This window comes from Ochotona curzoniae, unplaced genomic scaffold, assembly GCF_017591425.1.
Source record: "Ochotona curzoniae isolate NIBS_2020 unplaced genomic scaffold, NIBS_Ocur_1.0 scaffold_3835, whole genome shotgun sequence".
Classification (NCBI taxonomy): domain Eukaryota; kingdom Metazoa; phylum Chordata; class Mammalia; order Lagomorpha; family Ochotonidae; genus Ochotona; species Ochotona curzoniae.
Window position 1 is genome coordinate 22,100,573 of NW_024467114.1, and position 27,439 is coordinate 22,128,011.

General features: G+C 40.4%; 1 protein-coding gene across 1 annotated transcript in view; it reads right to left on the reverse strand.

Annotated features, from left to right (window-relative positions):
• The window catches only part of BBS9 (Bardet-Biedl syndrome 9), a 333,069-nt gene that overhangs the window by 161,670 nt on the left and 143,960 nt on the right, over positions 1-27,439 (reverse strand). Inside the window, exons 18-19 of the mRNA XM_040965097.1 lie at positions 25,338-25,510; positions 22,670-22,822 (exon numbers count right to left, since the gene is read on the reverse strand). Of these exons, the coding sequence (XP_040821031.1) occupies positions 22,670-22,822; positions 25,338-25,510 (326 nt within the window). The remainder of the gene's footprint in view (positions 1-22,669; positions 22,823-25,337; positions 25,511-27,439) is intronic.

Here is a 27,439-nt window from a genome sequence, read left to right on the forward strand (position 1 = left end):
TACCTAACGGGACTTACAGTGTATAGGTTCATTCATTACACTAGGAAAAGAAAAGAAAAACACCCTCACCAAATTAAAGCAAGTAAATTTGCAGTTTGTTGGAAAACAGCCCTATGACTTACACCTGCTTTATCTAACAACAGATCACTCAGTTTTTTACTTCCACCACCCTCCTCAAAAAACACCTGCAGTCAACATTCAGCATGAAACTCTTTCGGTGAAAAGTAAATCAATTTGTGTTGGGCCCCAAACTCTACGCAACAGGGTCTGGAGAGGCCTCGGTAACACAGATGCAGTGGAAAAGAATTTGTGGCTGCCTCGTTTCCACAACCTTCCAAGGGCGGTAAGGAAAAACTTTCACCTTAGCCCTGTCTTGGGAGTTACAAACACAGATGTTGGCAAGAATCCCAACATACACAAAATACTTCTCAATTTTTACTAATACCTGCTAAAATTATGTTTTGGCCTCTCTGCCTGGAAAGAAAAGTCTGCAGTGACCGCTTCTTTTGACTCTATAATCGGTATAAATCTCTCAAAGAGGGTTCACAGGGAAAGTTTCCATGGAACATTTCTTTTGCAAGAAAATAAAAATAAAAGGCAACAGCCTCCTTACCAACATTTCTATGTCCGTGCACTTCTCTGCTGTTATCAGATGGGAAGGAGGAGACCCACAGGCGTGCATGGGAAATTAGTGTCCAAGGGTCTCACACCGCTTCCTGCTCCCAGTCACCCCCACAGCATCCTGGTAAGCCACGCACAGCTTAGCAACCACAGGTACTTTCTGGGGGGTTGGCAACACAACCAGACCTTACCACTGAAACAGTCGTGTCTGGCTTTGCCGGACTGACTGGCTACTAAAGGGTCTTGTTGAGAAGACACTGGCCAGGTGCAAAGAATTGAGTCCATACTGATCAAACACTTCGAAGAGCTAGGTTCTGTGCCAACCTTTCCAATCCATCCTCTCGTAAAATCACATAATTTCATTATGCCTACCACCTGGAAAATTATCACCATTTTATTGGAGAAGAAATTCAGGCTCACTGAGCTTCAATAACCTGCCCAGTGTCACAGGGTTGGTCACTTCTGAAGACAGAATTGAAACCCAACTGGATCCCTAAATCTCTCCAAGCACATCTGAGATGCTGGTTTTTGGTCCATGTCTGTTAATATTCAGACAACTTTGGGCAAGTCATTAGATATCTGAAGTTTCTTCTTATTTATCTGTTAAATGAGATAAGCTAATTTTCAAGATATTTTCCAACTCCAAATGACCACTGGGCTCAGGATCAAACTAAAACAACCCAAATAATACATCATACGCTATTAAGATATTTAGCACGGTTTCAGGGAATTTCATTCCCTAGAGATATTTGTTATTTATTCACTACAAGTGTATTTTAAAAGAAAAAAAAACCTATCTAACATATTGTAATTACATAAGGAAAACTGTTTTGCCACAGCACACAGCACCACCATGAGGATCTAGTTTCCCAACTTTTCATGTTTGCCATAATCTCTATGTATAGCTACCTGAAGTGTCAATGAATTCAATCAGAACTTGATTATATTCAAATAGCAACTATCGGAATTCTTTTAAACAGCCTTTCCATTCCCATCAGCATGGTTTGGCTTTACGCATATTATTTCAAAGAAAGAAAAGAAGCCATGCTTTTCAAATCTATTTTCCTCAATAAAAGTTACATTTTATTTCATTACTGATGAACTCTTTTAATCAAAGCTCCAAGCCCGTGGCTGGCTTAATAAGTGACGGGTAACTTCATTAACCAGCAAATAGTCAACCCACTGCCACAATCCTCTTGAAATAACGTGTGTGGTGAAGAAGAATTAAGGGTAATAAGGGCAAAAGGTTACTCAAGGCTTTACTATGAAGGGAGCCTAAATTATAGGTCTTTTAAAAAGATGTAAGGATGTGAGAAAAAAGTGCAATTTTCAAGGAATGCAGAACAAATTAACTTTTTAACATTTAATACTACCCAACTACATAATAGGATTTTGCTAAGTGCTACAGGCAGCAGAAAATAAAAGTTAACATTGCAAAGTATGCCTGTTAAGTACTTCAAGCCAAAGGTATTATTGGCTTACTTAAGTGGTGCAGTAAACCCACACATTGTGACATGAAAGTCTGGATTCTACCACCTGATTTGCATGCTTCCTTCGCTGCTGCCTTTTTTTTTTTTTAAAGGGAGTTAAAGGATCAAAACTCTGTTAAGGAATTTTGTGAGCACAGTCCCAGAATTTCCTCTCAACACTTAGCTGGACTGGGCAAGGCTTTTCCTGTAGAGTTGACTCTCCTCTCTGAAGTCATCCAGAAAGGTGTCTAACAAGATGCTTTCAAACCCTACGGAGGTGAGGCCACCGCCTCCTGTCCCCACCCACCTGGGGAGCCTGCAATTCTGAGGCTGCTACTTGTAAAGCAATAAGCACAGAGCATGGGGCCAGCCTTTGTTTTCATCCAACTAAATGAGCGAAAACGGTTTCTACTGTGAAAAGACCCTTGGTGACCTAGCTCCAAAAATTGCCCCACCACCACCATCACCACACACACACAAAAAGGAATAGAACACAAACTAAAACTTCAGGATTGCATTGCCAGACACTGACCACACACTTAGTCTTCCAAAGGAGATGGCTTTCACATGGTCAGTTGTAGCTCCTCATGATTAAGGTGAAAATATGCCCATTAATTTTTTCCTGATTAAAACAAAAGCCTTTCCTCAAAAAAGATACCCAACATTCTGGATGCACTGTCCGATCCTCAAGGAATGTATCACTGTCAGCACTGAATGAACACACAGATGTATCCATTTGGAAGAAAAAAAAAACTGCTTAACATCCAGAGGACCCAATACCAGGTTAATTTTGTTGTTTTATTCCCTTTCAGAAGCAAAGAGATACAAGGAGGAGACAGGAAAGGGGACCTGACCGATGCTCCCAGTTCACCCACCCCACACCCCCCAAATAGTCACAAGTCCCAAAACCTCAGAGCTCAGTCCAGATCGCCCACCTGGGCGGCAGGAACCCAAGGACATGAGCCACCTGCCACCTTCCAGGGTGCACTTTAACAGGATGCTACACTTAAAAGCAGAGCTGGGATTATAAAGCAGGTGCACCAATATAGAATGCAGGCATCTTAACCAACACCTTTCATGTTAGGGCCAACATCCCACCTCACCACGCTACAGTTAGCACTACTACATTAATCTCAAATTTCCTCCAAAAATATTCGGAGCAGTATCTAATTTTTGCATGTTGTAAACAGTGAAGCCTATTATGCCATGCCTTTGCTAACTGAACGAATGCAACAGATGCAACAGGGTCCGTGCCCTCACAGGACCTGGGAGCTGGTAGCTGCCTACTGCCATCATCCCTCTTAGCCTCTGTGAAGGGAAAAGTTCCACATTAAAAAAAAAAAGCGTGAATATAGCTAGGAGAGACCTCACGGCTTCCATGCTCTATTTGCTGTTAATCCTTCAGTGATGCTAAGAACCTAGCTGAAATGAAAGACTGGCCCTCAGAAAGACAAAGTGGTAATATGACTTGTGTTTGCCAAGGTGAGCAAGGAAAAGTCGCTTAGGTCAGAAAAAATCCCCTTTCCTCCTTTGACTTGAATTCTGACCAGACTCTTTCCCAGCTTAGTACTTTAGAGTTACTACCACCTGTTCAGAATTGGCATAGGTGATAAAGAGTTCTTGCCGATGTGATCTTTAGCTTACATTAAATGGAAGAATGTCTGCCACTACAGTCGCTAGAAGGTTGGACTAAAGAGATGACTAATGTCAGTCACAATGTCTTTCACTAGGAATATGGAACTGTAAAGGAAGCATCTAACCTGATTACCACAATCCAAAAGTGTGTTTATTAGTAGAGTACTGAAGCTCACAGAAGGGATTTTTCCAATGAGACAATGCTATAAATTGTATTTATTTCACAGACCAGTCCTTCAAAGATCCTTTTAATCCATAATGTGCCAAAATGAAACAAGTATACATTTTGAAACAAAAGCCTAGTAGGAAACATTAAGTTTAAAGAAGGTTTAATAGATTACTCACAATAAAAATTTAAAATAGCTTTGTGGACTAGAGCCACCAAATCTAATAACTGCTGTTCAAACACTCTGTTTATTATAGCGGTTAGGACGTGTATCTCTTCCCTACCAAACTAGACTGGTACCTAACTAAAAAGAGCAACTGTTTCCAGTAGCCCCAGGAGAAATTTAAAGAGTATTAGAGACACATAAGCCCTAATGATTTCAACCCACATAAAAAGAAAAAACATTTTCCACTCACTAATCAGAGCTCATTGGCTTCCTCCTCCACCATGTCCATCCAACTAAGTGTGGACAATGATATGCGGGCGACGCTTGTGAATCATGGATTTTTCATAACTTCGATGACTCCAACAGACTGTGAACTCCACGATGATGGATACCATTGCTGTCTGGGGCTCTGTGGAGTCCCTGATGACCAGACACAGTGTCCGTCACTGTGCGTGACACTTCAGTGGCCCGGCATATAACAAGCAATCAACATTCAGGGAATGAATGAGCAAGTATAGTTCTCAAGCCACAGGCTTTTTTTTTTTTTTCTTTTTAACCAGGCTACCTGGGTTCTGTACTGGTCAAGATAATACTCAGTGCACTGAAATACATTTAACTCCTCAATCTAACATAAATTCCTAAATTTTGAGTGTAGGTACAATAATAATTTCCCTTTGCTTGTAGTTTTGTATCATAGCGGGCAGGGGAGGGAAGAGACATGAGCTTGATGATAAATGGTAGTTGGCCCTCAGAGTCAAGTGTCAGAAGACAGAACCTGCGGAGGATGCTACCAACCAGCAGGCAGACCTGATGTCAGCAGCAGGGAATGCAGGCTACGTTGCCAGGACTTAGGATTTAAAAAAAAAAAATTTTTTTGTCTGCTGGTTTTTCATTGTTGACAGTGAATAAATTTCTTCACACTGTGGTGAGCCAATTTTCAATATCTGATCAAGAAGCTGACATATTCCCATATTCCTCCTAAAGACAGAAGAGTGACAGAGCTCTCTGCTTCCTTGGGAGTATGGAAGCAAACCTGTCAGGGCTGTAAATCAGAGAGAAAACAGGCACGAGGCTCCACTAGGCGATCTCGAAGGCCCTCGCTGAACTGGAAAAACTATACTATGGCGATGGTTTAGAAATGTCTTAAAAATTGAAATCGTGAGACCTACTCACCCCTCAACACAAACACACACACACACACACACACACACACACACACACACACACACACACACACACACACACAAAGGCTCTGCTTTGCCCTCTCCGTCCTAATGGCCTGAGAGGTCTCTACTGAAATCTACTTTGGAAAATTGAAGACTACTGGTAGGATCCCTGGGGTGGGAGGAAAGAGAGTAAAGTCCAGGGGAAAATCTAAGAACGGAGATGGACTTAGAGTCACAATCTAAAGCAAAAACTATGTCTTGGAAAAGGTTCCATTAGAAAGCACGGTAGGGTCACAGGCGACCCAGAAGAAGCCACTTGTCCCTGGCCTCGGGCTGGTCCAGCTCTAACCACTGCAACCACTCGGAGTCAACCAGTGCATGGAAGATCTCTCGCTCTCTCTCTTTCTCTCTCAAATAAATGAACCTCTTAAAAATAATAATAAATAAGATGCTGTGGGTAATACACAAAAGCATGAAAAAAAAAAAAACTTAGTAGTAAACCCAGCTGAGAACTGTATCTTTCCCCACATCGGAAGCACATGGAAGAGCAGACGCCACTATGAAGCCCAGAGACAAACTTGACGGGCGTACTCAGGAGCTGGGAACTTGGCTGGGAGCTCTATATATCTAATACCACATGCACCTCAGACCGAAAAAGGAACCAGCTCATCCCAAATGTCCATGAAGACAGGAACCAAGAAGTAACTGAAGTACAAATTCACACTAAAAATCATGAGATATCATTTTTAAGACACAGACCTGCATTTTTCCTTTTTTGTTTTGTTTTACTGCTAATTCCCAATGTTGACAGTGATGCTGACACACGGACTTCCATAGGTGCTGGTAGAGAATAACACACAGCAATTCTGCATCTGGACACACATCCTACTAAAATAGTCAAGGATGCGTCAAATTTTACCTTACCAATTTTTATATTTTTTTTGTCATTCTAGGGTCATCAAATTATCTAACACTAGAAAATGGATTAATTTTGGCAATAGTCAAACCAAACACTATTAAATAAAAAGCAATAATAACATCTAAAATGGGGTAGGCCTTTTGCTTAGCGGCTAAGACTGTCCCTCATTAGAGTGCCTGGGCTTGATGGCCACCACTGACTACAGTTTCCAGCAAATGCAAAAGCTGGGAGGAAGAAGTGAAGGCTCCAAGCCCCTGTCTCCTGAGGCCGAGGTGGGAGATAAGTGTGGATTTAGTTTCTAGCTCCTGGATTTAGCCTGGCTCAGTCACAGTTGGATTTGGGGACCGGACCAGCACCGACGAGATGGTTCTCTGAAATTCTCTGCTTCTCTCCCCTACCTCCCTCTCTCTCATTTCCCTCAAATATTTTAAATGACACGTAAAATATTTCTAAGATAAAATTAAGAGGAAAATGAAATTCCAAATATCTTCCATGATTATAATTCTTAAAATAATGTACACAGTATATGCACATTAACAGGAGAGTTTCTTTAAATTTTCTTTCTGAAATACACATGAGATGAAAGCAATTCTTATTCTGAAAGGAATCTTCATAAAAAATTTTCTTCATGGAAAGAATTTAAGCTCATTTCACAGTACAAATTAGTCAAAAGTCATCAATTGTTGCTTAGATTTTTTTTTTAACATTTCTGTCATTTCTCTCCTAGCCAAGGCAGATGTTTGTAGATCTGAAGCAATCAAAGAAGTTACAAATTCATCAAAATCTCCAAACAAGACAACAGTGTCACTCCTGCGTCACCTGCGTCATCTGGAAACTGGGACTTTGCTTGGTTGTTAATTCATACGGAGCAAAAGGCAATTGTGGGTCCCTGGCTTCAGCTGCTGATGTCACCATCCTATGTGACTTCTATATGCAACTGTTGGCTCTCTCCAAATGTACTGGAGTCTTGTAACACAAAAAGACACACTCTGTTGTGAACTGCCTGTGACACTCTGAATACAGCGGCTGATGTGCTTATTAATAAAGACGCTGCCAGGAAATAATTAGATCAATGGATCCCGCCCCCCCCAAAATAAACTCATCATACATCTTAGTAAAGGAAGAGTCAACTAAAATATCATACGTGGCCCCAATAGATTCTCCACCTGGACAAAGCTGAAAATGAAATGGCTGAGAGTAGAAGTGAGACTACAAGACCTTTTAGGCACGAAAAGTTGTGTAGGAATATTGGGTTCTCTAAACCTCTACTGTTGAACTTTATTTGATACTAATTGGAGATGAAAGATTCTGACACTTAACCTATTATCTAATAGCTACTATAAGAAGTTCAGAAAAATTAACTAATAGTGGAAAACAAAATGATCTTTTCCTCTACCCTAGGTATCTTATCATTATATAGTTATATACCCTGTTAACCTATACCAAACATGTAGTCAACAGTTTTGAAAATTTTATAGAAAGTAATTTTTAAGAATAAAAATTAAAGCGGAAGAATAACGTTGCTAAGCCTGAAACCAAAATTCAAAGGATAAAGCATTTCAAAGCATCACTTCTGGTCCTGTGATTCAAGCTGGTGAAATACAGGTTTAAAATAAAACTATAAACCTAATTGGGATAGAGTAAATCATTTCACTTCAAATTACATAAAGCTTAAACATTTCAAACGCTTGAAACTTACCAGAAAGATGATGGAGTTTATTCTTGTCCAAGATGATGACTGCCTTTTAATCATAAGGCGCTCATAAAATTCCACAGTGACAAAACCCAAAAAGTCCCCAAACAATTTGACATTTAAAGCATAATCATAGCAGAGGAGGGTTCCCCCTGGTGCCTGAAATGATTGCTCAACCCAAGAAAAGGAACAATGAATGCAGGGAGGCGAGTTCTAAAATGCCTACCTCTAATAAAATAATATCCTAGCACCAGAGCAAAGCAATGGCAGAGCAGAAGGCATGGCTTTAGCCAAGCTCTCGGGAGCAAGGCCAGCATAGGGGAGACCAAAGAGTCCCACAGTGTTCTACTAAACATCTACAACATAGTACTCCAGGCCCCAGGCTAGACCCTGGGGCCAGGGGAATACAGTGGCACCTGTAGCAGGTAACCCTACTCTGGAGACAGACTAAAATCAGACTGAAAATTGACACTGGTGAAAATCCAAAACCAACATGGAAGCATGAATATGAAAAATTTTTTCCTAAAATAGGAGCCCCAGGACAGAATACAAATTAGAATAAATGACTGCTAAACCATCTAGTTCCCACTATCAATTATAATTATTAATATCAACAAATTATTTTCATACAATATATTCTTACGTGAAAATTATGTATGATGCATCTGCTCTTATTTACCTGGCTGTTCTCAATGGCAAAGACTAGATTAAGAAGCAAGATCAGTCCATCTTTACTATCTATACAAAAAAGTTAATGCCCTTTCAGGTTCTGAGCCATTCATAAACACTTCATAGACTTTCACCAAGAAACCTGCACATAGTACTTACCTAATAAATAATTGATGGAATAATGCCTAAAACCAAATATCTTAATCTTTGAATGGTAATAACCATATACATATCATGCGAACATTCAGAGATTAACATTTTCAAGACCCAAAAATCACCACAAAATGTTTCCTACCATGAACCTATAGGAATTAAATTAAGTACATGTATAGAGATGCAAGCAGCAATAGAAGTCACCAGTTTTATGTTTGTTCTTGAAACTTGATCAAAATTTGAATTTAAAATGTAAAGGAAAAAAGAAACCAGATTTTACCTTCATGAAATGTAACCAAGTTTTTGAACTAGCTCTGAAAAACAAAGAATCTGTCTGCATTTTAGTGTGCTTAATACTAAAGTTTATGGACAACCAACAGTGCTGAAATCTTGTCAAAAATATTTTAAATATTAAAAAACTAAGTCAACCCTGTTCTGCACTTGTGCTCATGACTAAATTGATACCATCAAGAAAAATTCGTTTCGGATGTTAGGTGTTTCAGGGATTTAAAGCAGTTCACTAAATACAAAGCTAAATCCAATTACTTTTCCTGATTCGGCATCTTCAACTGAAAGCCAATATTCTAATTAACATTAGACAAATACCCAAGCTTATACACATGTTCCAGGTATTCTTTCTGGCCAACAAGTAGGCTGCATTTCTGTATTTAATTATTCCCAAATTTATATATAAGGTCTGATATTATAGAGGGGGTATAAGTGGAAGGGGGAAAGAAGAAAAAAACCCAAATTTAACATTCTAGACAATATCATCGTCTTTCCTAATTTAACTTAAAAAATTCTTAATTAAATTGTGTCAATACAAATTTTAAATATAGATACAATTCTGTTTTTAACTACCTAAATGGTATCAATGTCGAGTGGCTCTAAATCTGTTCACTGTACCCAAAAAAGGACAAACGCACAAACAAAAACAGTTTTATCATTCAACAGCGGTCAGTAGCCCCCAACCCCTCCAGTGTCCACTATTCTTAACCGATGTACCAAAGAAATGAACATGGTAATAGTTTGCTAAACCCTCTAAATTCATTAGAGCTTTTACAAATCGTGTGTGGGAGGGGGGATGAGACAGAAAATAATACCCCCAAATCCAACAGAAAACCAAATCTTATTTATTTTTTTAAGACTTTTACCTGTTTACCCAAAGCACAGAGTTACAGACAGTGAGGGAGAGATAGAAGAGAGAGCTCTTCCTTTCGGTGTCACAACAGCCAGAGCTAGGTCAAGTGGAAGCCAGGAGCCAGGAACTTAACTGAGGTTTCTAATACAGATGGCAGGGGCCCACGCACTGGGGCCATCTTCTGCTGCCTTCCCAGACACATTAGCAGGGAGCTGGAATGGCAGGTGGAGCACCCAGGACATAAAACATAGCTCAAATGGAATGCCAGCACTGCAGGTAGTAGATCAACCCACTACGCCATAATGCTAGCCTAGTTTTACAATTTTTTACAAATGAGGCAACAGGGTTTCAAATACCTCTTTGCCTGGACCATCACTAGAGAGAAGAATAACACTGAATGTCCCTGAGACGGTGGAGGGACACTAAGCTTAGTCCTTACACCTGTTTTCTGTTCCATCTCCAGTGCTTCACAAACAATGAAGCATGACCTATCTGTCCAGTACATGAAACTGATTCAATGGGTCAAGAACCGTTCTTGTGTGATGGGAGAAATGTTCATGGGGATTTTGATAGGTAGACAGATAGGAACATTAAATATGAAAGAAGTTAGAGACCATCTCTACTTAATGTTTCTCCCCCTTCCTCTCATGGGTCTACATATCAGAATGCCCCAAAGGGGGAATATAAGAATCTCATAGAAATCACCTAGACAGTGAGAACCTATCACGTGAGAAAAACAGCAGATCAGAGAACACTAACATTCAAAGACAGAGGAATAGCAGGATATGTGGAGGAGAAACAGCTAGTCTTTTAAAGAACTCAAGAATATTTTTTTCCTTTGAACCGAATGAATAAAAGTGCCAAGAATAGTACAGAGGCCATGGGATATCATGGCCTTAAAACCTATTCACCAAACTGTGTTTCATGGGTGACCTTGGTGGAGCATCACAGGCACAAGCATGGGCCGGCTCAGTGTAGTAGTAGCTGGCTATTCCTGCAGCACCAGCATCCCATATGGATGCCAGTTCCTATCCCTGCTGCTCCACTTCCGATCCAGCTCCTTGCTTGTGCCTTGGAAAGCAGCAGAGAATGGCCCAAGTCCTTGTGCCTCTATATCCATATGAGAGACCTGGAGGAGGCTGCTGGTTCCTGGCTTCAGATTGGCGCAGCTCTGGAAGTTGCAGCCATTTGGGGAGTGAACCAATGGATGGAAAATCTCTCTTTGTCCCTCTTTTCTCACTCTGCTTTCCAATTTAAAAAAAAAAATTTATGAGCAATTCTCTTCTGATGCACCTGGGGAGACAGCAGAGGATGGCCCAAGTGTTGAGTCCATGTACCCACAAGGGAGACCCAGAAGAGGCTCCTGACTCCTGGCTTGAGTCTAGCCTAGTCCTGGCCACTGAAGTCACTTGGAAAATGAACCAGCTATTGGAAGATCAAACTCTCTCTGTCTCTCTTACTCTCTATAACTCAGCCTTTCAAATAAATAAATAAATCATTTCTCAAATGTACAGAGATAATTAAGGAAGATTTAAATCTTGGGAAAATGTCCTGTGTTCTTGAATTGGAAGACTTAACATTACTTCAGCATCAACACTGTCCAGTGAAACCTGTAGATTCAATGAAATCCCTGTTGGGCCCGGCACGGTGGTGCAAGTGGTTAAGGTCCTCACCTTGCACGCCCGGAATCCCATATGGGCACCGGTTCTAATCCTGGCGGCCCCACTTCCCATCCAGCTCCCTGCCTGTGGCTTGGGAAAGCAGTCAAGGACAGCCCAAGGCTTTGGGACCCTGCACTTCCATGGGAGACCCAGAAGAGGCTCCTGGCTTCGGATTGACATAGCATCGGCCATTGCGCTCACTTGGGGAGTGAATCATCGGATGGAAGATCTTCCTCTCTGTCTCTCCTCTCTGTATATCCGCCTTTCCAATAAAAACATAATAAAAATAAATCTTAAAAAAAAAAGAAATCCCTGTCAAAATGTTAATGGCTTATTTCACAGAAATAGAAAAAAAAAAAAAAAAACCAATCCTTAAATTCACATGAAATCACAAAGTGGCCTAGAGAGCCAAAATAATACTAAGTAAAACTGGACGCTTCCACAGTTCCTGATTTCAAAATATATACTAAAGTGAGAATGGTCAAAAACTGAATGGTACAGTCACAAACACAGACAGATAGACCAGTGGAACAAAACCACACACATAGGCCAGCTGATCTTCATGTCTACACAGTGGGAGAGAGAACAGTCTCTCACTGAGAAAACTGGAAATTCACATGCAAAAAACATGAAATGATCCTTACCCCAAATCGGCTGAGAATGCTTTGAAGACTGCAACATTAAACCTGAAATGATCAAATTCCTTCTAGAAAATACAGGGGGAAATCTGTTTCACCACTCATCATGGCAACAATTTCTGGGGTGAGACACCAAGAGTGCAGTCAAAAAAAGCCAAAAAAAAAAAAAAGTCACTGAGGCCAGCTTCAACCAAAAGACTTCTGTGTAGCTAAGGAAACAGCCAATAGTTTAAAAGGCAACCCAGAGAACATGAGGAAACACTGATGAATTATATTACTGATAACAGGTTAACATCATAAAACTACCACAATTTAGTAACAGGAAAAAAAAATAACCCAACTTAAAACTGGGAAAGGGGATCACCAATCAGTTAAAATGCTGGAGGAGGTGCCTGGGGCCTTCACTGGAGTGCCTGGGTAAGACAGTAGGCCTCCTCCTATGGCCAAGCCTGGGAGGCAGCAATGACACCTGAGGTGTCACATGCCACATGTTCCCACCACAGTAGGAGGCTTGAATTGCATTGTTGGTTCACTGCTTCAGCCAGGCCCAGTGACAGCGATGGCAGGCTGCTAGTGAGTACACGAGCAGACAACAGTTCTCTGTGTGTCTCTGTCTTCCTGTCTGTCCATCTGTCTATTAATACCATACTGCCTCTCAAAACAACACCACCAACCAAAAAACTTTAAATGGCCAAAGGATTTGAATAGATATTTCTAAAATAAAAGACATGAATGACCAACTGATATGAAATGGTATTCAGCATCAATAATCATCAGATAAATGCAAAACAACACCACACACACATAGAGGCAAACTGAAAACAACAAAGTGCTGGCCACGATGTGCAGAACTGAAATGACGGCGACTGTTGGTGGAAATACAAAACAGTGCAGCCACTATGATTTCCTCAAAAAACAAAAAGTTGCACTACCAAGAGATCCAGCTGTTGCACTCCAGGATATTGACCCAACACAATTCAAAACAGGATTTCAAGGAAATGCTCATACTCTCATGTTAACTGCATGTTTATTCACAATAGCCAGGAAGTGAAGAAAACCCAAACGAATAACAATAGATGAATAGCAAGAAATAAATGTAAAATTATAAAGAAATAAAGAAGGGAAGAAAGAAAGCACGAAAGGAAGAAAGGAAGGAATCCTGTCAAATATTCCTCCCCGTATGTCACTGTTTCGTGCACTAATAGGCACAAAGACGTGGTGCGAAGATGTGGTGCCAGCAAACCGTGCTAAATACAGCTTCCCAAGGAAAAACGTGGCAAGCATAAAAAATCCTGCAACATTGAGCAGATAATGTTAAGGATGTGGCCCAACAGAGGTTGAATCACAGTGCCCGCAAGGCTTAAAGCAGGGGTGATCACAGGTAACTAGGAGGGACAGGTGAAACAGGAAAAGGCTTCCAGGAGAAGAAGGAATTCTGGAAGACTTCCACGGGAGAAAATGAGAGAATGAAAAAGGAACTTCAGACGGTAACAACAACAGAAACCAATCCAGGCTGAAAGAAAGGCGCATAATAACGTTGATCAAAAGAAAATAATCTAACATGCACATGAAAAGTGTCTAATGCAAACTAAGACAGCATTAGGAGACCACTGCAGCCGCACTAGAATGGCTACAATCAAAGACACAGTGAAGATGAGGGGCAGAGAACTGCAATTCTCAATACATTGCTGCTGAGAAAGCATAACGGTGCAACCACTGAGGAAAACGGTCAATTTGTTGTTGTTGTTGTTGTTGTTGTTGTTAGAAACAGATTTACCATTATAATTCTCTTCTTCTGTGAATTCATTTGCTTTAGGTTTGTATATATAGATGGGAACATGTGGCATTTGTCTACTAGTGTTGGCCTTGTTTCACGCAGCATAAAGGTCTCCAATCCTGTGTTGTCCAAAAATTCTTCCTTTTTAGAGGTTGGATGGTGTTTCAGTGCACATATATGGCAGAACAGAGAGACTGGGAGCTTTGGATGTTCTCACAGGATAGGCCAGCCTGACTGATACTCAGTTTGTGCAGAAACTGGAGTTAAAGAGTCAACTACAACTCTGGGGGATCTTCACACAGCAGAGTGAGAAGTGTCAACTAAATCTGAGACAACAGGAACCCCATGAAGACAAAGAAATAAAAACTACACATAGTTACATTTGTAAGTTTGATATTTTCTCATGTGCCAATCAAACACATTAGATCTGTGGGCTTCCTTGAGACCAAGGCCTCCAGTTACAAAGGCCAGATGCTCTCACCCACCTTGAATTTGAATCGCAAAGACAGGGGAACAGGTGGAGGGAGATGAATCATGAAAAATACATCATCACCACGGGAAAAATATCTCACAAAACGGGACGTCTGGGCCCATCACTCTAACAGGGGTTTCAACCAAATGTGGATCCTAAGATGACATGAAGCCAGTCCTGGAGAACAGACGGGACAGTGAGGGGTCAGATCTGCACTATGAGATAGAAAATTTAATATCCTGATAAAATACATTTAGAAATAACATCAAAGAACACTTGAGAGCAAAAATGTAATGGCCCTTCAGGGAGCATGGTACATTTGGATTGCTGTTGTTTTTATTGTATAACATCCTATTATTAACGATACACAGGAAATACAATAATATATTTAAATGGACTTACATCTGAAAGTTCAAATATGCCTTTTTTAACTATCACTTTTACCTACTGTTACATTGTTACTGGATACATAGTTGGGCCCAACCAGAATATCTTATCCAAAATACATCATTTCATTCTATTTTTCCTGAATTACGTTTGGCAAGCTACACTGTGAGAATGATTAGCCCTCTGCATTTTAATATGCACAGAAACACACCCAGAAGTGATGGAACTTCTGTGCCGTTCCCATCTAGCCTTATAAAGACAGCCCACATTTGTGGTTGTTGCTGGTTTTGTGACTGAGACCAATTAAAAACAGCATGAAACTAGCTTTGCTTTCCATATTTAAAGAGAGAGAGAGAATGGGGGAAGGAAAAAAAGACGAGGTCTGGGGAGGGAAAGAAGTCATGGGGGAAGGTCGTGAGGATTTTAAGGGTTTTAATGATTACTAATTCACAATTCAAACCATTCAGAACTCCATTTACAGAAAACTGATACAAAAGGAATAATTGTGCTAAATGGTATTAGATAGGAAGATAGATAACATGAATGAAAGAAAACCTCATACAATTACAGATAATTGGAGGCCGCTTATATATTTTTCTCTCATCACTAACATGAAAAGATAAGATATTCATTTCCTTATAATGGGCCCATTAATAGTTTTATTGTAAGATTAGAAACATCTTTCTTTCTTAGTGTATCTCAAAGGACTAATTTTTTTAAAAAGATCAAACAAATACAATGAAATCTTAGCACAAGAGGGGACCCCCTGATTACTTCTGGCTTAGAATGCTTTGTTTAAGACAGATGATCACATTTCAGAATCTGATAAACTTGCCAAGATAAAAATCCCAATATTAAATTTACAACCTAGGCAGTTGTTCAAGCTAACACGAACAGGCAGAAAACTCAAATACTGATTGAAGAACATTCAGATAAAGAAACACGCATTCAATTTATAAGGAACACACATGCCCCAGGGAAGCAAGGCATGCCAGATGGTTATTAAAAGTAGAATGTTTTCTATACGCTAATAGGTCTGGTTTTCCCTTGATGTATTACAACCTCCATTAATGTCAATTAGCATGACATACCTAAACCTGGGGAAACATCACTTCAATGTGATAATAATACTTTGCACTTACATATCTTGTCTGAGACTAATTTGGTATAATAAAGCCCTGTAACTTAGATCACTGTCATTACCATCTACTTGAGGAATGCTGACAGGTCAACCCCACACTCCAGTTTAGGTGGTTAGAACTAGCTGACCCAGAAGGTCTCATTAGTTTCGGAAATTCTGAAATCATGGAAATTCAAGATTCAAGCTACTCTGCCATAACCATTATGCAGGCACTTTAAAAAAAAAAAAGTCTTTGAAAAAATGCTACAAGTATACACTGGCTACTGCTCAGACAGGTTCTAAAGAGGCTAAAGCTGCAAGTTCAGAGAGCAGAAGTAGAATCAAAGTCAAACAGCCTGAGTGAACTGGGCCTAGGACCCAGATCACAAAATTTACATTTTATATGAAAAAGAAATTTCCAATCTCCTAAAATGTTTCCAGTTATGGTTTGTTCATGAACAAGAATTTAAAAGCACAGAAGAAAAGGAAAGGGAATCAGTCAAGAAAAGAGACATTACAAAAAATGGTATAAAACCTATGAATTGGATATTGTCCACATCTAGGCCTTTACTGCCCAAGGTAATCACTAGTCACACATGGTTACCCAATGCTGGAAATGTGCTGTAAGAATAAATCAAAGGAGCTTCGGAAGATTTCTGATAAAATACACAAGATTTCATTAATATTTTTTGTTGATCTTCATGTTGAAATTACATCTTGAATATAGAGGGTTAAATAAAATATTGTTAAAATGACTTATTGCACTTTACTTTTAAAGCAACTACTAGGAAATTAAAATTTAAATATGTGGCTCCCATTTGTGGCTCGGAAAGATTTAGAGCATTGGGCTATACCCTATCAGTGTAGATACTGCCTACATCAGTGGTGTGCAGTAGTGCATCCCCCAACCATGATGGCCATGCTCCAATGCATCCCAGTGGATGCCTGAAACCACAGACAGTATCAAACACTATATACATTATTCCTCTCCCTAGTAAGACAAGAATTTGCAATTTGTAGCTTGAAGGAAGAACTTGAAAGCTTTGCTTTGGCATATTCAACTCACCAGCATCTTTAACTCTTGTACTTGGGAGCCACTACTAGCTAAGAAAATTTATCTGAACACAAGCACGTCAATACTGCAACAGTTGACCTGGTAACCGAGAAGGCTACAGAGTGACTGACGTGAGGGTAGCCTATCCCGTGGGGACAGGCTCGTCACCGAGATGATTCACTTCCTGGCAAGCCACGGTATGACAGCACATATTACAGTACTCAGGTCAGGGCAATACTGAAAATGGACACAATTTTATGCAATTCTCCATTTAGTGTTTTCAGACAACAGTTGACCAGGAGTAACTGAAGCTGGGAAAAGAAAACCAGCAGAAAGTGGGGGATAGTTGGGGGGACTATAACAAACACACTTTGGAGATCAAATTTAGGTTGTACTCTGAGCGGGATGAGAAAAAGCTTCACAGAATTCTTCCAAGAGCTCTGTATAAAACTGTACAGTTTGGGATAGGGATTAGTGAGGGTCAGCTATGAGAAGAGAACGCCATTTTTATTCATGTATTCATAGTGGCATGACATTCAGTTACTTTACTGAATAGCAATAAGCTGCTCATCTGGAATAATCCAAAACTCTAATCTTTCTGAGGCCAGAAAGTGAGTTTTTATGGTATAAGCAGCAAATAGAAAAATGTCTCCCTCAGAAAAATTCCAATGAAGACTGGGAGTTTGTAACTATATCCATTTTTCAACAACTTACTATTGGTGACATTACAGGTGACAACACACACCTAACAGAATTTAACATCTTAATAATTTCTTAAATCTATAGATCAGTAGTACAATGTATTTTCTTTTTTTGTGTTTTTTTAAATGTATTTTCCTGTTGTGAAAAGTTACAACCTTTCTGCTAAGCAACTTATGATCATAATAATATTAAAGGATAATAATATGTTAAAACTAAAACCATCTAAAAATACACCATTTCTTCTAAGTACTCTCTTCTATTGTTCTCATTATCTGTAACTTCTTACATTCTATTCAGTTGTGTGCTTTTTTCAATTAAAAGAAACATTTCCGATTATTTCAATGTTAATGAACTAATAAGAAGAAATTATATCAAATATATAACAAGTTTCATCACTTTCTAACTATGTAGGTTAGATAACAATTTTTAAGGATTTATTTTTACCAGAAAGGCAGATTTTACAGAGAGAGGGGAAAGACAAAGATTTTCTATCTGCTGGTTCATTCCCAAAGTGGCCTCAGTGGCTGGAGCAGAAGTGATCCAGAGTTCACCAATTTTTCCTGGATCTCCCATTTGGGTGCAAGGTCTCAAGGACTCAGCCCATCCTTTGCTTCTTTCCCAAACCACAAGCAGTGAGCCAGATCAGAGGTGGAGCAGCGAGGACATGAACCAGTGCTCATATGGTATGCCAATGCTCGCCAGTGCAAGATTAGCCAGTTGAGCCATTGTGCTGGCCCTTAGTTTACAATTTCTTTCCAAGGCAATGTTATAGATGAAAAACTTCACTGGTATTTTTTTTTGTAAACTATTTTCCTGCAAAATACCCATGAGTAGAATTATAGGGCAGGGCCCAGAGCAATGGCTTAGTGGCTAAATCTTCACAAAGCAAGCACAGATTCCCAGATGGGCACCAGTTCGTGTCCCAGCCGCTCCACCTCTCATCCAGCTCCCTGCTTGTAGCCTGGAAAAGCAGTAGAGGACGGCCCAAAGCCCCAAAATCTTGGGAATCTATACCCTTGGTGGGACCTGCAGAGAAGCTCCTGGCTCCAGGCTTCAGATTGACTCAGCTCTGGCCACGGAGGCCACTTTGGGAGTGAATCAGCAGACAAACGATCTTTTTTCCTAATATCTCCCCTCTCTGTATATCTACATTTCCAATAAAAATAAATATGCTTAAAAAAATGAACTATAGGGTAAAAATAAACTCTACTTTTTTCCACCATCCTACTCCTCGTTAGTTTACTTCTCACTCCTATTTATTCCCGAAGGTATGACTGCAAATTTCCTGGGCCTCCTTTCCCGCCTTTTTTATTCTATCCCTTTGAGAGAAAGAACTTGCACTCCTAATTGAGCCAACAGAAAAGGAGCCTAGCACCACCAGCGCATCCCTGCAAGCTCCCACTCAGCCTCAGGCCGTCAGCCTGTGGTTCCCACTCTCCAGGGGCAACGCGGAAAAGGCGCCTCTCCACACTTCCCTCACAGATGCCTTTGTGTTACTTTCCAAGAGCATGCTCATTTTAAGAAGCCATGGACCAGACGAAAAAATCTCAGAGACCTGTGCGTGACTTAAGATGATTTTTTATACATCAGTACCATACAAATAAACAGAATGGGAGGAAGTTTTAAGTACAGAAAAAGCAACAAACAGCCAGCTCCAAACCACAGGATCTCTGTTTAAAATTATGCCTAATAGAGCCTCTGTTTTTGCAGAAGAGAAAAATCAGCCAAGAGCCTTTCGAGAACATTAATGACTATCAGTCATTACATCACACATATGTCATCTGACACAAATTTTTAGATCAGTAAACAGTTTCCCTCTGCTACAACAGAGGGTTAGTGTTCAAGCAGAGAAAAAAGAATTCCAGCACACATAAAAGCATCAAAACATCAACCAAACCATAGAGTAATTCCAATTTCCCCTATTTCAAGTTACTCCACCAATCAGTCTTGCTTCAACTAACAAATGCATGTGAAAATTTTAGAACATGAAAGGAAACTTATGTTTTTCCAAAGCTTCTCTGCCAAATACAATATGCATTAACATTCAATAGCAAACACACACACACACACACACACATACATACAAACACAAGAACTTCAGTATAGGTTCACAAATTAACAAAGTCATCTCTTCTGAGACTCAAGTTTCAGACATACTATCAGAAGTTGGAGAACTCTGCAGAATATTTTATTACCTTTCTGATAGGTGTATAGACAATGCATATTGGAAGATCATGAATGTATGAGTTTACACAGCATGAATATGTACAAATAGCTTGCACGCATCTCAATTTTCTTGAAGCTGATCCTAGTTTTGGTCAAGAAAACCAGGGACTCATTTGTCCCACCTGGCAATCATTAAAGTAAAAATGCCACATGTTTGGAATGCACTGCTTATTATCTGTGCAACATTAGGCCAATTTCTCAACCCTCATCAGAATCTTAGGTTCTTCCTCCATAGCACAGAAACAATAAAGCCACTCTTACAAGATGTTCCTAAATATTAAACAAAAAGATAAATAAAATTAATTTCAAACTCAACAGATGCTGAGTAAACATGAATTTCACCTCTTTTCATGACTTTGCATCTTGAGTCCTGTAAGAACACATGTAAGACATTGAAGACAGTATTTCAACTTCACAAATAAGAGAATTTCAGTTTCCAGCTACTGAAAGAAATATTCAAGACAGAGCCCAATGTGATACCCTAGTGGCTAAATCCTTGCCTTACATCCACTGGGATCCCATATGGGCAACTGGTTCATGTCCTGGCTGCTCCACTTCCCACCCAGCTCCCTGCTTATGGCCTGGGAAAACAGTGGAGGATGGCCCAAATCCTTGAGACCCCGCACTCGTGTGGGAGACCTAGATGAGGCTCCTGGCTCCTGGCTTCATATCGGCTCAGCTCCAGTGGTTGTGTCCACTTCGGGGTAAACCAGCAGATGGAAGATCTTTTTCTCTTCTTTAGGGATGTTGGATCATAAATACCAATTGACAAACAGGAATAAGTTCCTAGTGTTAACACAGCATAGGAGATGAGTCGAGTTTACAATAACCTATTATATATTTTCTGAGAAAGCAGAAGGGCTTGATGACTCCAATCACAAAGCAATGAAAGGGAAAGGGAAATGAGGGCAGCACTGTGGCACAGCAAGATAAATTGCCACTGATGATGCCAGAATCCCATATGGATGCTAGATCAAATCCCAGTTGCTCCACTTCCAACTTGGCTCCTTGCTAATACTCCTGCTGCAGCAGGGAAGGTTGGTCTCAACATGTCAGCCCCTCCCTGTCATGTAAATGGAAGGCACAGATGGAATTCTGGGCTCCTAGTTTCATCCTCACCAAGCCACAGTTGCTGTATCCTTTTGTGGAATGAATTAACAAAAAAAAAAGATCTCTCTCTCTCTCTCTGCCTTTCAAGAACATAAATAAACATTTGTTTTAAAAAAGGAAGGGGGAAATGTTTTTTACCCTGATTTGATCAGGTATGCCATATACTTTTACTCAAATGTTCCCAATTTACAGGTGCAACTAATGATAAGAAAAAATGGTTTTAATGATTAAGGGGATGAGAATGCTAACTAACTCAACTGAATCTTCACATATTGAATATATGTGTTGATTTATCAACTGTATCCCTTTAAAGATGCGCAACCAAGATCATAATGTAAACAGCTGCAGTAAATAACAAAAATCTTTTTACACCAGAGGCTACATCCTTCCCAAGTAAGAACAGTGAGATGCTTTTCCTGGAGAGACAGTCCTTGCATTAGTTAGAGGCTGACCTCAGTAAGAAACGGCTAAGATGTCTCCAGGGGGATTTTATGTAATACCAAGTAGAAAATAGCAATGTCGGGAAGAGCAAAGGTGGGAATGATATAGGAAATGACTGACAAGTAAAAATATGAGAAAAGTGGTTACTGTGACCCTCCCCCGACTACCGCATGCCACATGCACTATAACTCCTCACTACTGATGGTAAATCTGGAAGTCAGCGACCCATCTGCTGGAACTCTCCTACCGACAGAAGAGTAGAAAGAACTAAATGTTGGAAGGATGTCCCAGAGTGCATTGCCCTTCAGGGCTGGCTGTCGGCTGTCCCAGGAAGATGTCCAGGAGCCTCTGCTAACTGGCCCTCAGAAAGCAGCAGGCAATGCCTCAAGTATTTGAGTCCTTGCTACTCACATGGCAAACCTGACCAAGCCCTGGCAGTTGCAGACACTTGGGAAATGAAGCAGAATACATGGAAGATTTTCTCTTTTCTCTTTCTTTTTGTTTCTCATATATACACACAAACACATACACCCTTATAAAACTTGGTTTTCAAATAAACTTACAAAAATATCATAGGAGTTAATATACAAAGCCCACAGAGATGAATATAAGTAATTATAGGTAATATCTGTATATTTTATTAACATCTATATTCTATTTGTGATTTAAAAAAAAATAAGAGTTTTAAATTCCACCACTGGATGAAAGCAGATAACATATACATGACATCTCACTGTGCTTATCATTTGTTACAACTGCCAGAGGATAAACCTCGATGTCATTGAAACCATAGGTGGAAGGAGAATCAAGAAGATGAAGAAAAAAGGAGTCTTTTGAATCAGAATGCTTACCAATTCCATGGCAACATCAACTTATTACATCTACTTAAGCCAACTTACTGGTAATATAATTAGAGAGTCATGGTGACAATTAATGGGATGTGCCATCATTTATCTGACAATTGCACTGATCATAATGGATACTAACTCTCAAACACATATGAGGTGACTGGCATGGTGCTAACTTCAATGACTAAAAATCCTCATGGCAAGCTTAGTACATACAACACAGGCTCTGTTGGATCCAATGCACTTTGTGCAAGGACAAGTAATTCCAAAGTGGCAGAATGTGAAATCCAACATGGGCTTTTCTGCCTGGTTGGCTTGTGAGTAATTCACTGTTCTATCTGCACAGGTAAGAAATAGCTTGACATTAAGGTAAAACATACATATCTCAGGGTGGGAGAGGCAGAAGCAGAAAGCACTAACTCCTGAGACACTGACCTGCTTGTAGGTTCCGTCCAGCAGCGTGTCCAGGTGTTGGAGCGGGGCAGGCGTCTTGTCTTTGAACCTTGTTAACAGCCGGCGTTGAATGGCCCGAAATTGCACAGCTCTCTCAGATAAGAGTTCTTCCAATTTTTCACCATTTTTCCGCAGCTACAATGAAGAATTTCTGAAAGTCAGGTTATATCGGCACAACAAAACATGTTTAAAAGGAAGAATAGAGTGAACAAAGAGACTTTAAAAAAAAGACTGAGAAAACTATAATGTATATATTTGAGAGGCAGAGACATACACAGAGGGAAAAAAAAAAGATAGTGAGAAAGAGAGAGCAAGAGCTCTCATCCACTGGTTTACTCCTCAAATGCTTGCCTTCACCAGGGCCAAACCCAGAAGCCTGAAATTCAAACCAGCTCTCCCAGATGGGTGGCAAGAACTCAGTTACTGGAGCCACGCTTGCTCATCTGGGGCAGCCTGAGCTGGAAGTTGGAGGGAGGAGCTGGAGCGGAGTACTGAGTCTCGTTACCACAAGATGGGATGGAGGCATCACCATCAGCATCATAACCACCAGTCTGCAAATCCACCCCAGGAGAAAAAAGAAAAAGGAATGAGAAAATCTAAGAGTATTATACCGTTACGGGAATCAAAGCAAGGTGATAGATGGCACATAAATACACAGGCAAAGCAGTGAAATAAATCAAATGGAAATTTATAAAAGGTGCCCCAATAGCAGTGAGGAAAGATAATACTTAGTAACCATTTCATGACTGCTGCACACACAGGGAAAAATAAGAATTTGCCCCATTTTTCTAATGAAATGAATTGCTAGGAGATCAAAAAAAAAAGTATGGATACAATAACAGCACTGGAATAATTAGAATTTTTCAGTCTTGGCACAGGAAGTTAATACACACATGCTCACTTGCATACATACACACATGAACTGTAAACTGTCAACTAAAAGCGAGACAGAACCGTACATTGGCCTGGGGTTAAGATGCCAATTACGTTAGCAGTGCCTGCAGTGCCTTGGGGAGACCCCCAGGTCTGGCTCTGGGGCCCAGGTTTTTGTTGGTGCAGACCACGGGAGACAGCAGCGATGATCCAAACATCAGCTCCCTATCACCCTTATGTGTGAGACGTGGACTGGGTACACAGCTCCTAGCTTCAGCTCCAATTGTGGCTGTTGGGGACAACTGCAGAATGGACCAGAGGGTGGGTACTCTGTCTCTTTCTCTGTCTCTGTTTCTCTCTCTTAAATAAAATACTTTTTAAAAAGTAAAACTAAACATTTCATTTTACATGGTTTAAAAAAAAATTGTGGGGCTGGTGTAGTGGCGCAGCAAGCTAATCCTCCTCCTGCTGGAGACGGTAACCCAAATGGGCACTGGTATGTGTCCAGTTGCTCTACTTCTGATCAAGCTCCCTGTGTATGGCCAGGGACAGCATAGGAGGATGGCCCAGATCCTAGTGTCCCTGAAACCACATGGGAGACCTAGAAGAATCCTGTGGCTCCTAGCTTCAGATCAGCTCAGCTCTAGCTGTCATGGCCATCTGGGGAGTGAACCAGTGGATGGAAGACCTCTCTCTCTGTCTCTCCATTTCTCTGTATCAAACTGCAGGCTGCTAAAAATTTTCATTTCTGTTTACGTTGCATTAAAAAATTGCCTTTATAATGCTCTTGCATGTTCTTGGCGAAAATCAATGCCTTGCAGTGTACAAGCTCTGTCTGGCCAGCTACATGACAAATCACCTCTCTTCTCCCTCCTATCTCTTTCCCTCTTCTCTGTTTCTTTCAATGTGTATGCATGTTCCTCTTTCACACATACACACGCCCCACAGCTTACAAATTGAAATATCTATTAAATGTCTTTAAACACAGTCATTCGCGACATCAATGCTGACCTAAAGGCTACTTATAATTCTTTCAAAATTCCCCTCTTGTATTCTTCAGGGTCTGTTTATAAGTGGAGCCTGGCAACTTCGAGTATAACGGAAATTTCAAACAATCACTGGCACTGCCTAATGCGTTTACAAAGTATGACTTTCGGGTATTTCTCAATATCAAATCAGCATTCAAAGAAGGAAGATTTAATGCAATTGAGATGCTCTGAAGAATCTATCACACAGTCTCTGAAGGCACTACAAAAAAGAAATGCAGAAATATTCAGAGCAATAATGACACTGTCAGATCTCATTTCTTCAAACATTTAATCATTTAGCGTTTACTGAGCACTCATCCCGCCAGATACTGGAAAAATGTCTCAAGTGGCTAACCCTCATTGAGATGCACAAGCTCTGGAGTGCGTGTTAGAAAACGAAAATAAAAAAATCACTTTATTTTATAATCACACCTCATTTATGATCTGCTGGAATTAGCTAGCCAAATGGCCGCCGATAAGCTCAAACAGTTTTAGCACTGGGTTATTGGGGTTAAGGGTTAAGCCCCCAAGTGGGAGAATTAAATCAGCTCTGTTCCAAGGCCAGACCCCCGTGCTTAGCTCCAGGTGGTCTCTCTGTAAATGACTTCAACTGGTCACCAACCGGGCAAGAGGGCAGGAATGGGTACACTCCATCCACCACCCCCATCAGAACAACCCAGAACGTGAGCACTGCAATTCTTCACTGAGCGGCAGCCCTAACACATGATAGTATTCATGATCATACACACCTCAAAATGATGATCGATCAACTCAAAATACTCTTGAAGGGGCATGCATCCAGAAAAAGAACATGCAAAATCCTTGATTCCCTGTTTCTCAAAATGTTCTTGGAGGCGGTGAATAAGCTCATTTGTTATCAGCCAGAGATCTTCGAACTGTTCACTCTGAACACGGTATCGTTCTACAAGAGGAAAAAAAGTGGGAAATGCAAATTTACACGCCAGTATAAGCAGAATCTATCTGAATAATTATGATCCCTGATGTGAATATCAAACCTAAAAGGAAAAACATAAATGAGTCATAAATGACTCCCATGGTTTTATAAAAGTGCTCCTGCCTTATTCCAGTTTTTTTGTACCAACCACTTGGATAAAGCTTTATCTAGATACAATCTGGTATGACTCCAGAATCATGACGTGAAATACAACTTGTTTTGTAGGAAGTTCCACACCACGAACACCGCAAACACTATACATCCCTGTAACAATGATTAAATGTCCTGTTCTCTGGTAGGTCTTTTACTTCAACAGGCATTTGACAGGCACTTGCTTCTACAAAAGCTTCATTTTCCTTCATTTCATAAAAAAAGCAGCTTGCAGATTCTCAGTCTACTTCCTGTCCCAATAACGATAATGACCGTGGCAGTGGCAGGAACATCTGGATGAGCAGCTAATATGTGCTGGGCACTAACTATGTATCAGTTGTGAATGCAACAGACCCTTTTTGTAAAAAGGCAAGCAAAAGAAAGGATTATCAGAGATTCGCCAGAGATCACAAAGAAAATTATTTACCAGAGCTAAAGTTCATAATATACATTTTCCTCAACCCATCCAAATCTTGCCTATTCTACAGGGCCCAGCTTTAATCTCCTCTACCAGAAGAAACCATGATTTTTATACCAACTACAGAAACCCAACATGCAGCAGGCACTGCTTGCATTTAAATTCCAACCAAGGGACTGGCATCATGACACAACAGGTTAATCCTCCACCTGCAAGTACTAGCTGCTTCACTTCCAATCCAGTTCCCTGCGTGTGGGCTGGGAAAGTAGCAGAGGATGTCCTAGGGCCCCTACACACCTGTGGGAGGCCCAGAAGAAACTCTTGGCCCCTGCGTCAGATCAGCTCAGCTCTGGCCATTGAGGCCAACTAGGCAATGAAACAGTAGATGGGAGATCTTTTTCTCTGTCTCTCCTTCCCTCTGTATATCTGTCACGTCAATTGCAGAATGATGGACCTAAAACTGCTCATGAAAGACTACCCATTGTAATACTAGAGAGGAAGTCTGCAGCGGGAGGAGGAGACTTGGACAGGGGATGGGAAAACCCAGAGTTGTCTTTTTAATAATAATAAATACATCTTAAAAAGAAATTCAACTGGCCTATGGACAAAAGTGTTATTTCAAGTCACATAAAAATGAATCTAATCACAGATGAGTTTTAAGTGGTTTCCAAGGTCATCTAGCCAGTCAATAACAGAGCATTGATTGGAACTATAGCTGTTAATACAAACATTGACTATTAACTTAAATTATGTCCCAATATTACATCTCTTTATAGAGATTTCATTGTGTCTAAAGTTCACCAGACATGCAACCACAGATTACATGATTTATTTGACTTCTCAAATGATTGTAGTCATTCTTTCAAAGAAATTCACACTTAACAGGATCTACAACTAAGTCTTCATTTAATGAATGGTTTACTGAGCATCTATTATCAACAATGTCGTATAGGAAAAAAATCGGGGGCTGGTACAGTGGCACAGCAAGCTAATCCTCAACCCTGTGAACTGACATCCCATACAGACACCAGTTTGTGTCTGGCTGCATCACTTCTGATCTACCTCCCTACTGATGCCTTGGGAAAGCAATAGAGGATGCCCTAGGACTTGGGCTGCTGCACCCATGTAGGAGACAAAGAAGCTCCTGGATTCCAGCTTCAGATAAGCTTTGCTCCAGCCATTGGAACTGCTTGGGGAGTGAACCAGCAGATAGAAGACCCTCTCTCTCTCTGTCTCTCTTGTCCATAAAATCTGCCCTCAAAAATAACTCTTGGAAGCACAAAGATTCAGTCTTTCTGTTTATGGACTTTAGACTGGCAAGGAACAGC